At 37.1% G+C, this 14,444-nt stretch overlaps 1 protein-coding gene across 2 annotated transcripts in view; it reads left to right on the top strand.

The window, feature by feature from the left end:
• Positions 1–240: 240 nt before the first annotated feature.
• The window catches only part of cntnap5a (contactin associated protein family member 5a), a 64,281-nt gene continuing 50,077 nt past the window's right edge, over positions 241–14,444 (top strand). For both annotated transcript variants that reach the window (XM_058786907.1, XM_058786909.1), the window contains exon 1: positions 241–326. In XM_058786907.1, coding sequence (XP_058642890.1) covers positions 245–326 — 82 coding nt within the window. In that variant the 5' untranslated portion in view covers positions 241–244. The remainder of the gene's footprint in view (positions 327–14,444) is intronic.

The following is a 14,444-nucleotide window of genomic DNA, read 5'->3' on the forward strand; positions in this document are numbered from 1 at the left end:
CGTGGTAAAGGAGGGAGCGCGGTGTGTAAGTGTGTGTGTGCGCGCGTTAGAGGGATGACGATGACGGCGTTTGGGGAGCTGTGGGTGTCTTTAAGAGCTTCTTTCTGCTGCTTACTGATGTCAGGATAGAGAGGCACGAGCCACTGAAATACTCACGAGAACAGAGAGACGCGCGAATCGTATTGGAAATACATTCATTTTCATTCGCATTTAGGATATACTGCCATCGGGAAACCTGGACAACATGCAGTTGCCAAAGTCACGGGCTTTTGCTGTCAGTTTGACGCTGCTCTCCGTTCTCAGCTCGGCAATGTGCGCCAGTCACTGTAAGTACCTGCATGCAGTGCCGTTCAACGTTGTATTAAAAGTTGACTTGTGTTTTCTTTTATTAGACCTATTATTTTCATACAGATGCTAAACACTATGAAATCAATTCATTTATTGAAAGAGTGCAGGGGATTTAAAGACGATTCCTACTAATGTGAACTTTTACAGGATCTGATGAACCCGTATCAATGTACAATGAATGACTGGTGCATATCTCGTATCACGATACGTATCTTCTCATAAGCGTCTTCTGAAAGATAGTGGAGCAGGTGTGAGAGATTTCACATTTCATATTCGACCGCTGTATCACGGAAATTGAGGCTTAATAAGCAGTTATTGAGGCTAATATGCTTTCTCGACTAAATGTGTATTGGAGACAGGGCGATGTTGTAACATTTTGTTTCAACGTCTGTTAACTCATTTGTGTGTGTGTGTGTGTGTGTGTGTGTCTATAAACTTTAATATAATAGTCGCACAAGTGTCTGATACCAAATAGTTTATAGATCTACGCTACTTATCACTTAACTGTCTAAATTAATAGCAGGTGCAGAACGAGTTGTTAAAATCTATGCATAGGAATGCTGTAATTAATAATGGAAGGAAGGAAATTAAGTCACTTGTTCAAATGATTGTTATTTCAATAATTCAGATATTAATTCAATAAAAGTTCAAATTATTAGTCATTCCCTATTATCAGCCTCATTTTATTGTAACCATTTTATAGAAAACATTTTAAATCAGAAGAGCAAGTAAAATTGTAAACAAATATAGAAAAATAGTTCAAAATACATAAGTGTGTATGGGAGTGTGTTAATCACAAATGTTCAGATACTGTCCTATTTTGTTTTGATTTTTGTGCTTCGGGTAAAAGTACATCAAAAAGTGTTCAATCTTCCCCATCTGCTCAGAAATATTTCTAGTTATTTTAATCTGTGTGTCATTAAATGCAAAAAAAAAAAGGAACCTGCTGATTAAAATGACACCATGCCTGTCATTAAACATTCATTATGCAATGGCGTGATCTTGCATTAAAATATATACCTGCCATGAAATTATTCTTTCTTACCTCAAAATTGTTTTGAAGAGAGTGGTGGTCTTATGATCTGTAGCACATTTCTAATCAGTTAAACCGATGGCGTTGCCCTCTGGTCTCCTCGATATTATTTTAATGTTGTATCTATAGTCATGTGTGCCAAAATGTCTGATTTAAGCTTTTAATTTCTATTGTCATTCCAACACACTTCATTATCTTTTCATTGCTGTCATACAGATTGTCATTTCTCTGTATGAAGCTTGTGTGTCTAAAGCATTCTTAGTCGGTGCCTTCTCAGCTATAATTGTGTGAATCAGGGTGGCACAGAACATTTCCCCCTCCATTTTCTGTATTATTGAGAAACAGATGAGAAACACTGTGCAACGGGAAGTATCTGTAGGTTTCACTGGACATCTGTCATTTCTATGTGTTCCGAGTCAGTTTGCATCATTACCTGATACGAAACAAAAGCTTCCTTAGTCATTGATGGTTGTGCTCTGCATGAGATGTGCTTTGTGGATCGGGATCAGATGAAGTGAATCCTCACTGAGGACATGCAAAAAGATATTCTCATATTTACCACAGGGGTACCAGAATAAAGCTGGAGATCCATCATGCCCTTGTCATCTGTGTCAGGTAACAGAGATAATGGTTGCTGCTCTCTCTCCTAGGAGCCTCTGGCTCTGCTCTCAAAGAGGGATAACAAGGGGATGTCCTTTCAGATCTGGTGTCCCTGGAAGAACAACTACATCCCTTTTACTGTGACCACTGGGACATTGGAGGGTCCCAACATGACACAAGATGAAAGCCTTGTTTCCACTGGCTAGGGCAAACAGTGAGTCAGGACCCAGGGGCTCAGTGTTTTCTGACATTGTCTGTGGACATGATTGTCTTAAAAATGTCCAGCACTTTTTATTCTAAAAATAAATCAAATTAGAGATGTAGAATGATTGATTCAAGTCATAGAGAATTGTTGATTTGCACAGTCTGTAAAGCATGTTTCTGAATATGTGAGAGACTTGCATGCAAGTTTAAGATATCTCGGAATCTCTAGAACATACTGTGCAGAATTTCACACCAGCTGGACAGTTTGTGAGAAGAATAGTCAAATAACCCTTTCAAGGACAGTGAAACCAGACATTACAGCACTTGCTGCCATGTATTGGCTTTTACTCTCATAAAAATAAGTGGTTCCAGAAAGGGTCCATGACAGATCATAGTGTGGCAAACCTTTTCCCAATCTTATAACCCTTTTCTGCTACAAAAAAAAAAAAAAAAAAAAAAAAACTTTTGTGCAATAGAAAGCTTTCATACACTATTAAAAATAAAGGCTCTATTTTAAATACCCCAAAGATTCCCAGTCAGTTCAGTAAACTGTTCTTTAAAGAACTTTGTGTGAAGAACATGTGGTGCCATGGAAATGTTGGATGGATGTTTTTTGGAGCCATGGATGTCAAGCGCCTGTAGTTTAAAGATTTTTAAGTTCTTCATGTATCCACACTATACACCCTATCAAAGAATCTATTTATTTTTAAAGGTCTATTCCGGGTTGAAATGTATTAAATCTGTAATATTTCATTAAAGTCTCAATGAAACAGTGACATTTATTTTTCAGTATTTTGATTATCAAGTGAAATAGATGATTGCAAGAGAAAATTTTAAGCTGGTGACTTGTTGATTGGGTGGGGGCAGAAGGGGCGGAGTTTAAATGGACTCAGTGACAGGAGACATCTGGCATACATTACCATAAATTATGACATTTGGATTACAGATTAAATAAAAAAAAAAAAAAAAAAAAATGCATAGATTTGAGAAAATCGGGTGAATTTTCACTTAATGCCGAAAGTTAAAGTGTATATGCTGTTGTTTTTGTAAGCATGAATATAAACTGAATCATACTGCGTTGTCAATCAATCCATCTATAATTGCCTGAAGCTAAAAGTTCTTTCCAGATTTCTGTCTTTGAAGTTTAACTTCGAGTTTGAAGTGCAAAACGTGTGCATTGACCCAAACAGGACACCGATATTTATTCAGTTTGAACGCATGTCAGAGTGCTGTTGTGGTACAGGAGGACTGATTTAACATTCTAAATACAACTCCCCTCTCAGTGGGGGAGAGCAGAGCCTTGTCGGGCATTAGCATGATAGAGTCATTTATTTCAACTTTCTTATGAGGTCAAACGCGAGAGGCTTTTTAAGGGAGCTCTCCTGTGGAGCTGACCAGATTTCCTGTGGGCATCGAGGGGGAGGAAATCTTTAGAAAATTATTATTATTTTTTTTCTGTTTGCAGTATAATAGTTTGGCACTAAAGTTACAGTAGGTGAGACATGACCAATTCACATTTTCTTTCAAATATTAATGCACAAACAGCTTCTGTTTTAATGTACATGAAAAATGAATCATTTGCACTGAAACACCTTGGAAAGTGATAAAAGGGAAAATGGAGAGAATGCCATTAAGACTACAGTGCATAATATAAATCACCTTGAAAGGCTAGAGGCGCTGAAGAGCATTGACAGTGTTGTCCATATTGTTAACTTGACTTCATCTCCATGCTGATTTATGCTGTGTGGGCGTCAGAGCATGAAAATATTGATTAATCAAGGCTTTATTCAGCCTAAATCACCGAATCCCCTGCCTCACATCTGCAGAGGGAGATACACGGAACAGAATGAAACAGATTTTGCTGAATTTCTGATGCTGACAAACTAGGTCTGACAGTTTTTTGTACTGCAGGTTAGTGGATAGTCAGCAGATTCTGTGGATATTCGGTTTTCAGTCGTATGAAGACACATTTTCATTAACCTGGGTTTGTCCTGAAACGCTGACATTGACACACATGTGCTCTGTCTGCAATTATTGCCTGATTTTAGACAATAACAACAGCCTTATTGGTTCTCCTACGCCTAAACCATAGAGTAGATTTTTGTAGACCGCCTTATTGTAGATCATGCATCTATTATCTTTCACTGATCTGAGATAAGCTGTATCCGGTGGAGCTATGACCTCTTAGGCGGCTTGTGGTCAGCATATTGGACGCTCAGCCAGTTATATAAGAGTCGCTGTAAAACGTATGCTGTCTCATTCACTCATTTGTTATGATTAGAAGAGCAACATTTTTGGATCATGAATCTTTTCAACGTGCGTGGCTTTTTTGGTACAAGAATGAATTGCTCTTGCAGATATTACAATTCAGTTGCAGTTACTAGCACACATATGGCTCTACTTTTGTTCTCTGTGTAATAATCCATCATGCTGTTCCTCTACCTCTTCTTCCCTCAGTGTAAACACACATAAATATATAACAAATAGTTTCTCGGGAGTTAGATCAGAGCCTGCTCTCTTGTTCTTTTCAAAATATGGCTCATGAGAGACAAAATTATTTATTTGTTTTTTTCCTCAAATGTTTACTGCATTAGTAAGTTAAACAATATGTTTAAATAATGCCAGGAAAGAAAAAGAAGGTCAAATGTTATTTTATATGTTTATTCTTAGATTCAATCAAGTCGAATTAATTGAGGCCATGTAGTGCAAAATCTTACTTAAATGTAAAGTTTGAAATAGTTACTTTAATATGATAGAAACACTTTTAGAGTGATGCTTTGAAAATTGTGTGAATTGTCAGTTTGAGATGAGCCCAAACAAGGAACTAGAACACGACTGTGGCCTTTCATTACTTGTTTGCTTTCATCTGATATCGTTTGATGATAGAATCTGGAAAATGATCAGTCCTAAATGAATGAGGCTCTTGCGCACAGGCTTTACTCGAGCTATTGGCAGGATGACACTGTTGCTGGTCTAGTTTCATTTATTTGAAAATAATTCATGAGGAATGCACATTAAATGGTGGTTTGCATTTGCTTTACATCTTGCGTTCTCTATTCTTTCATCCATTATTTGTCTCTAGTGAGCTCTCAGTATTAATTATGTATCTCAAATCTTCATGCAGTCTACACTCTAGTAAATGTTCTTGGATTATATCAGCCATGATAATGCATGCAATCAACCTTCGTTCGTGTGCATTCAATATTCCTCTCCATTTAAAATGTGATTCATATGCAGATAAGACATGTAGACATGAGTATGTACTATAACTTGTCAGAGTAAAGTTAGATAGTATTTCATTTGAATTTTTATTTTTATTTTTTATAGTGCCTCTGCAGCACTATAAGAATAGAACAGAAATGTAATACAACAGTGGCTCCATCTGAATGTTAATCCTGAAGCTTTCCTCTGAATATTTTAAACCCCCAACCCCAAAAATAGGGTTGTTTTTTTCCAACCACATACCAGTTTTAATGTTGTTCTTTCTTGAAGCTTAAACCGGTGCTCTCATGGTCCTTTCCATTTCATTTTAGTCCATCAGAATGCATGTGATACAATTATATTTATGTGTTTGACAGACACTTTTATCCAAAATGGCTCACATTATAGGTATGCACACCAACATTCACATGGAAGCACACCAACAGTACACATTTTTTGTCTTTGATGTCTTGATAAATATTTCATATACTACCGTTCATATAATTTCTTTCTGTGTTACTCCAGTTTTAAGTATCACATGGTCCTTCAGAAATTATTCTAATATGCAGATTTGGTGCTTAAGAAACATTTCTTATGTTAAAAACAGTTGTGATGCCTTTTGTGTGTGTGTGTATGTGTGGAAACCATAATACCTTTTTTCAGGATTCTTGGATAAATAGAAAGTTGAAAAGAACAGCATTTAAGTAGAAACCTTTTGAATTTTAAATGCCTTTTATTGACACTTAATTTGATAAATGTAATACATCCTTGCAGAATAGAAATATTCATTAAAACAAACAAACAAACAAAAAAACTTACCTCAAATTTTTAAACAGCAGTGTATGTAATTAATTGTGTGTTATTATACTCACTTTAAGTGATTATTTTGAATTATGATATAAATGTGTTGTAACTCCATGTGGGTGTTTGGAGAGAGAGAGATGCTGTTGTTTTAAACACTGTGCTTATGCAATATCTAAAGTGTTTAGCATATGCCACTTCAGTGCTGCTCTCTCTTGATCTCTTTCTCTGCACCAAATGCCCAGTGGGATGATTTTCAAAAGTCTTTTTTTTTCTTTTTCTTTTCACTTCATGAACCTGATGAGGGTGTTAAAAAAAAAAAAAAAAAAATTAGGGAGGGAGTTTTATCCTAACACCACATCAAAGAGCGTTCTTCTTATTGTTAAGATTACCAAAACATCCTTTGAAACTTTGGAACTTTTTTGAAAAGAAGAGCATCCCGTGTCCCACTCCAAATTATTTAACCTCTCCCTGTTAAAACCTCACTCCATCCTGGAATCCACAGTGTGTTACTCTGAAGTTCTTAAACTGTGATAGCGTGTCCCTTCAAGGCTCTCACTGAAACACAGAGATTGAAAGCAAAGCATCAGCAAAAGTAAAACATACTTTCCTGCATTTCTTATCCCATCATGAACCAAATGCTGGCCAACCTTGTGACATTTCCATAAGCCAGCTGGGGGCAAAGCATGTGCCCCACCATCTGGGCTGATGGGATGGAAGCAGCCCAACTGTCATTGTCCTGTAACAGCAGACACGCTTCCCCTGATGTGATATTAACCAGAAGCTCACAGGACAATAACCTCAGGCATTTCCTCACTCTGTCCAACATAACAGGTTAACGATGGTCTAGCCCCGGGACCGGTGTCAAGACTCACTATTTCAGACTAGAAAATGTAGGAATCAATGGCAGCTGTGGAATGAAGTCACTTAGCCATTGACCAACACTGTCTAAATGACATTCGACTAAATATGATATATAGGTCCATCAACCACTTCTTCAAAAATGGTCAGGTTGGCATTGTATGCCATTGGCGACATTTTTACTACAGATTTTTACCATCATGATCTTTGGTCAGTGGTTCATGTCTCTTCTACATGCTGCTGTGTGTCTTTTCTATGATGCTTGATGTTGCCTTCTAGCTGTTATTTTCATTGCTAGGTTTTCATGCTAAGTGTTTGTTGAAGAAAAAGTCTGATCTTGCCATCAAAAAAGGGTTCATGCTTCATAACAGAAGACCGTATTGAAATCTGCCACGTATCCTTGAGCTACTTGATCTTTCTGTGTTGCAAGCCTCCTCGTTCCATTCATTTCTCTTCAGAGCATCTTTAGAAGCATGTCAGTATACTCATTTAATCTCATATGCCAAAACCATCAGCTCCATTTCAAAAATCCATCTTTTCAACATCCATTTCATCATGTTCTGCATTATAACAGAGTTATAATTTGTAATCATCTTTTCTCTTAGATTCCAAACACAGCACACCTACCTGAGACATCTGATTTTGTTCTGGCACAGGTAGAGGCGAGAAGCAGAAATCTTTTTTGCTGGGAGACAGAAAGCAATTTGTTGGCATTATTGAGTCAGATCTCTTTGTAGAGCAATGTTTGTTTTGGTGAAGTGCAGGCTGCCTAATTAGGGACCGAGTGATGCCAATCTCCCGTACAGCTCCGCGCATGCAGAGGCCACGAAATAACAGATGTTCAAAAGCTATTAGGAGGAAATGCTGACCAATAATGCTGAAAAATGATAGCTGGCAGAGTAGCTAACACGAAACATGTCTCGTGGCAGAGGAAAGTGGGGAAAATGACAAGAGACGTTCATCAAAATCTATTCAAGTTACGAAAATACCATGTTTTAATTTAGTTAGCAATGTTGGACATTATGTTCATCTACAACCAAAAAAATGGGCCATCTGACAAGCCGAGAAAGTCCAGTCGAAGACATTTCGTTTAGTAATGAACTATCCTGAGATTATCACAGTAAGACCAGGCATATTCAGAGGCATCATGCCTATTCAAACTGATGCACCCCCACAGATTTTTGATCCAAATGGATTTCAAATGCAACTTCCAAAAGACAAAAAATAAAGATTTCCACATTTGATAATTAAGTTCCACAATTATTGTAGGTGCAAAATTAATAGTGACCCAAAGATGTTGCCTTTTGGTGAATTTTGCAGTTTTGAAGCCAAAATATGTAATTTAGCTTATGTGATTCATGCTAAGATTTTGTGTGTGGGTAGTTAGGGGAATCTATCCAAAATGTTACAAAACATAACATAATCTGACAAGATAACTGAATATTTTTAGCATTATATATTATATATCAATTTAAATGTCACACTCGCACTTGTGAATCTGTGCTGCAGGTGAGGCACATTAAAGACCGCAGAGAAATTTACAAAATGTGTTTCCAAATGCAGAGATAAGGTGCAGTTTAGCCTTGCGATGTCCAATGCTAAGGGCTTAAATTAATTTGTTTTTGTAAGCTATTGAATATGTCAAAGACTGAACTGATGCAGGACTTATAATGTTCTTTATATCTGGAATAGCAGCAATAAAAATGGTAATGTATGTTTTTAATACGGTTCATAATTGAAAAGTATATAATTGGATCTCAAGACCTTGCAGTAAGTATTACAGTAAAAGGTTAGGTTGCACATTATTTTAAGGTGTCATTGTTACAGTGTAATCATACAAGTACTGAGTAATATTAATTAACTACATGTAATCACTGTATGGTTAGGGTTTGTCTTAAGCTTACTTGCATGTAATTATGCATAATTTATTGTTATATAATAGTAAGTGCATGTAATGTGTAACAAGGACACAGTAAAATAAAAGTGTTACCAAAAGTTAAAATAGTTCTATTCATTTGGGGTTGGATTTTTCTCATGAAACACAAAAAAAGTCATCTTGCATCTATGCATTCCTAGATGAAAATGCAGGACGATCAAAAGCAGTCAAGTTCAGTTCATTATAATAATGTATATTATATCAGGATTTGAATCCAACCCCCATGCACACTTTAAAATTACAGTTCTACACTATCATGACTCTCAGGCAGAAGTGCCAGATCTGTCACTGAAGCCCCCTCAAAAAAAGTAGGTGCATGATGCCCCTGGGCATATTCCATGGAAAACAATTATTCATTGTCTTATGAAGTTCACTTTATATCCAATTACAGATGAAAAATTGCACAAAAGATGTTAAAAAGCTTTTCTTTTTGTAATATATTGTATTGTACATGGGAATTTGGGAGCGTTCAACCTATCCATGTATGTAAAAAAAAAAAAATCCTCTCGTGTAAAATAATGGGTCGGTCTGGCTGCCTTTAATTATGAGCAGTGGTGCACTCAGGGTGTAACATGCTGTTTTACATCCTTTGCTTGAGTCTCATCAACAGCTTGGGTGATGCTAAAAATTAACTTGGCTAGGTTTCCTGGTGGGTGACCTTCTCTCGATCAATTTAGCAGTTGTCTTGGCAATGGGGTCCCTATAGTTTTCTGGCAAATATGCACAGAATTAGCATGAACCTCTTTTATTTTAAGTGGAGATGGCTGTATGACTGGCTACCAGGGTTTTTCACATAATATGCAGTGCATTGAGCTCTTTGGGTTGTGCTGTGTCAGTGTCTTCCTGATATGATTTTTTTCTGTTAGCTGTATATTAAAAGGATGATTAAAGGAAAAAGCTGAAGAGCATAATGGATAGCAGTTATCATTGACTTTGAAAGAAGGGTTAATGTTTCATAGGCCTGGGTACACGTTCTACTTAAAATCATTGGAGAGAATAACGTATCAAGGCATTGAGTGATGTTCCTATTAGGCTTCATGATGCATATCTGTCACAAAAAGAATTCTTTCCCAATCTGCATGAGAAGGTCAAGTTCTCATATGGTTTGTCTTTGGAGCAGTATTCTCATGCTAAGTGCTGGGCCAGCAAATCCTGTGTGCATGCAGAGCTACTGCTTTAGGACATTACTCACATTTTCAAAGAGTGACCACACACACACCGCTAATGATAGTCTCCACACTACTGCTGAAAACAAAAACATCTTAGAGCAGTTTGGGCTTGTTTTAGATGGGCGACACTGTTCTCTTTCTGGCACAAGCTTGCACAAGCTGTTACTGGAATAAGACAATGCCTATTACTGGCACTGGCTGGTTAGGCTGGCTATTGTTGCAGGTAGACCATCTCAAACTGTGTAGCCATGACAAAACCAGCATGAAAGTGGCCAAAACATAAGGCCTTTTCACTTCTAGAATGAGAGAGACCGGTTTCATCCAATAAAAAATACAAATAAATGAAATAAATCTGATTAACCAATGAGATTTTGGTCACATTTCCCAAGCCACTGTCACTGCATAATCCAGCTCGTTGGTAGCACTAAAGCTATTTGCTGACACCAGCAGTGGAGTCCTTCCCTGGTCACTTTGGAAAGTCTGCTAATAATATATGTGCATATATATGTGCATATAAAATTGATCCTTATAAAGATATTCCTGCAGTGGTGCTCTTTTACTCGTATAATGCACAAACAGACACACACACACAAATATGTTTTTCAAAATGCAAATGTACTTTTCCCTGCATTTTGTGGACTAAATTCCCAAGCTATTACAACATTCATTTTGACTTATCTTTGTAATACGCTGATATGCCTCCTGTATTTTATATGATTCTACTTGGTGTTTTTTGCAATGTTTGTTATTTATTTATATGACTATATAATGGGATCTCAGTTATATTTGACAATTAATTTCGACTACACTTGTAAAATGTACACTATGTTCAAAAGTTTGGGTTGATAAGATTTTTAAAAGGAAGTCTCTTATGCTTATTTAATAAAATATGATTATAATTTGAATGTATTTAAAACTGTAATGTATTTCTGTGATGGAAAGCAGCCATTAATCCAGTCTTCAGTGCCACATGATCCTTCAGAAATCATTATAATATGTTGATTTGGTGGAAATTTCTTCTGCTTATTATTATTGTTAAAACATTGTGTTTTTTCAGGATCCTTTGATGAATATAAAGTTTAAAAGAACAGCATTTATTTAAATTAGACATCTTTTGTAACATTATAATTTAACTGTCACGTTTGTTCAGTTTAATCCATACTTGCTAAAGAAAAATATTAATTTCTTAAAAATAAAGAAATAAATCTTACTGACCCCAAACCTTTGAACTGCAGTACTAGTAACCAGCAAACTGCTTTGTAAACAATTTAGCTAATCTATTCTGTATTTTTCAACGGAGTCCACTATTCTACTGTGCTTTTCTTTTTATCTGCTGTTTTATAGTATAGGTAAATTCGGTTCATATAATCTCAGTGATAGCAATGGCTGAGAGACAATACTGGAGCTGATAGCTTTGTATTGTTCAACCTACATGTCAACCTGCTGAGACTGTAGAAAAAAACACTGAGCTCAGATAGTCTGTCAGTATAGCTTTCTCTAATCAGCCCACCTGCCAGCAGTGTAAGTCTCAGTTGTAGGCTACCCCAGAACTAAACAAGCATTCAGTATTATTGAGAACTGAATACTATCTTACATCATTTTTCAAGCCTCAACAAATTTGCATTTTTAGCCTTGGCATTTTGCGCTGACCTCTTGACTGCACTAAAGGTCAAAAGACATTTATATGCAGTCAGACACTTTATGACATGCTGGCAACCACAAGTGTCCTCGTTAATCTGCTGACAATTGTGAAATATAATTAATGCAGCCAGCATCTGTTTGGGCTGCAGTCTGTGACAGTGGGAGTCAATGATGTTAAAGATGGATGGCTCGCTCTAGACCGATGCTGATGGAATCAGATATTGAGAGCTTTCATTTCCCAGCAAGTGTAGGAGTGAGAAAGCTATTTATGCTTATCATTGAGAGCAGGATAATACAATTACATTGATACCAAATACATATTATCATCGAGGGCCTGTTTTTGACAATTAATCTTTTGCTAACACGACGACACAGACTGCAGAACAAAAACAAAAGCCACTTGATCTAAATGAAATTGGTTATTCTATGAGAAGAGAAATGAGAGCAAAGTTCAGGAGAGACACTGAATTACCAGCTAACATGTAAATCTAAGCAAAACTACAAACTGCAAGAGCCTGATTTGAATTAAGAGAGTGTGCAATTCATATATGTACCATGTTCACGTGAAATTTGGAAGCCAATGTGTTTTTCTCTGGTTTTAACATAAACACACAAGCATTCAAGACATGCACACACTGAATAAACCATCAGAATGCTGTTAAAGGTGTTCACATTTTGAGCAAAATATAATATGTAATTCTTTGAGTAAACCATGATTAGCATACAGATTTTGCCCATATTGCACTCGGCATCTAAACACCTTTGCTGCCATTCTGGTGGATTATTTAATGTATGCATGTCTGTTTGCATTCAGAAGTCAAAAGCAAAGACATGCACCATACAGAGATCTTTTCTAATAACAATCTACGATGTAGCACTCACCTCAGCGGTGATCTTTTTTCTCTGTCTCTCTCATATGTTAAGTTAGAAAGTCTGAGTCATTCTATTGAACCAGTACATTTGTACGGTTTGAGGAAATAAACGGATACACAAACTGATTCACTGATTTGACTCACTGTACTATCGTTTGGGTTTGGTTACATAAATTAGGGCGTTTTGTTTTATTTGGAAGCGTGTAAAATTACCTTATTTGAATGCATTCTCAAACAAAGTGTGGTGGTGTAATATGCATTACATTTCTCACAGCTAATGAGACTTTTTAATTATGATGTAGATAGAAATGAGAGGAATGGAGATCATTGTCAGGAAGAATGAATGGGTTAAATCATAAAGGGCTTGAATAGCGCTGTTAGAGTGTGTGACAGTGTGATCAGCATAATCCCTGAGGAGCTCTGATGTATTACGGCTGATATGTAATAGACATGCCAGGAGAATAAGACACTCAGATGTATGAAAACAGCTTGATCCTCTTCATTTGGCTGTTAAATCAGTATCACAGGCATCTGTTCACATACATGATATGAGTGCAGTCAAGTCAGGTCACGCAGAGGGTTTTTGCAGCAATATGGAATGATATTTTACCTCATCTGCACTCAACCCTTGTTTCTTCATTGAGCTGGAAACATTGTTCAGCTCCCTCCAGCCTGTCGTGGACACCGTTTGAAACCGAATGGATTCCCTAAATGAACACAGCTCTCGACTCGCAGATGGCTGGAATGCAGTGATTATTGTAATCGCTTGGAGGCCGGTTTTCACTGTGTCCTCGCTTGCTCTACAGCAGATTAGAGTTTCTTGCTGTGCACTGGCGTGGAGACGTGTAACAATGGGGAGAGAGTCGGAGTCCAAGCAGATCTGCTCCCCTGCCTTACCCGGATCAGTGGCCTCTGAGTGCTGACACGCTCAGATCGCTGTACTCATAATCTGCCACTCCACGCTGGAGGCACAGTAATCCTAAACGCAGCTCAACGAGCACACAGGGAGAGCCGGCGCCGCCACAGGCTTTCTCTAAAAGATCTCGTAAGTTTGTGCAGTTTTGATTACTTTCCTTTCATCAGAAGATTCAGATTAGGTCAATAATTTGCACTAAATTCCAGATCGACATGGATCGACATGGATCAACATGAGTGTCTCTGAGTTTTATGTAAATGATACTAGTGAGTTTTGGAGAGCGCTCTCAACACATTAATGAATTCCCTTACATGTCCAGTAAAAAAAGAAACTACTTTGGCATTACTATGCAGGATTTTCTCTATCATCAAATCTTTCCATTTTGCGTATGCCATATTGATGTTTACACCCATTTTTTGTCTCTGTCGGTCTTCTGGCTTCTAACCTTTGACTTCTTCGGTCGTATAGGAACTGATTCTGTCATTGTCTCCTCTGGTAAAGCATGAGATTCAGTGTGTTCTATTGATTCATTTTTTTGTTCCTTGCATCATCAAACGACACAAACACTACCGTATCTACCGAGTTTATGGAAAAAGAAGTATGCCTACAATTAAAGGGATAGTCCACCCAAAAATAAAAATTCTGTCATTAATTACTCACCCTCATGTCATTTCAAAGACATTCAGAACACAAATTAAGATGATTTTGATGAAATCCGAGAGCTCTCTGACCCTGCATAGGCAGCAACACAACTATCGCGTTCAAGGCCCACACTGTAAAAAAAAAAAAAAGTTGAGCGAACTTTAAAAAAAATTTTTTTACCAGCTTCAGCAGATTTTTGAGTTTGCTCAACTTATTTTTG

This window comes from Onychostoma macrolepis, chromosome 09, assembly GCF_012432095.1.
Source record: "Onychostoma macrolepis isolate SWU-2019 chromosome 09, ASM1243209v1, whole genome shotgun sequence".
Lineage (NCBI taxonomy): Eukaryota > Metazoa > Chordata > Actinopteri > Cypriniformes > Cyprinidae > Onychostoma > Onychostoma macrolepis.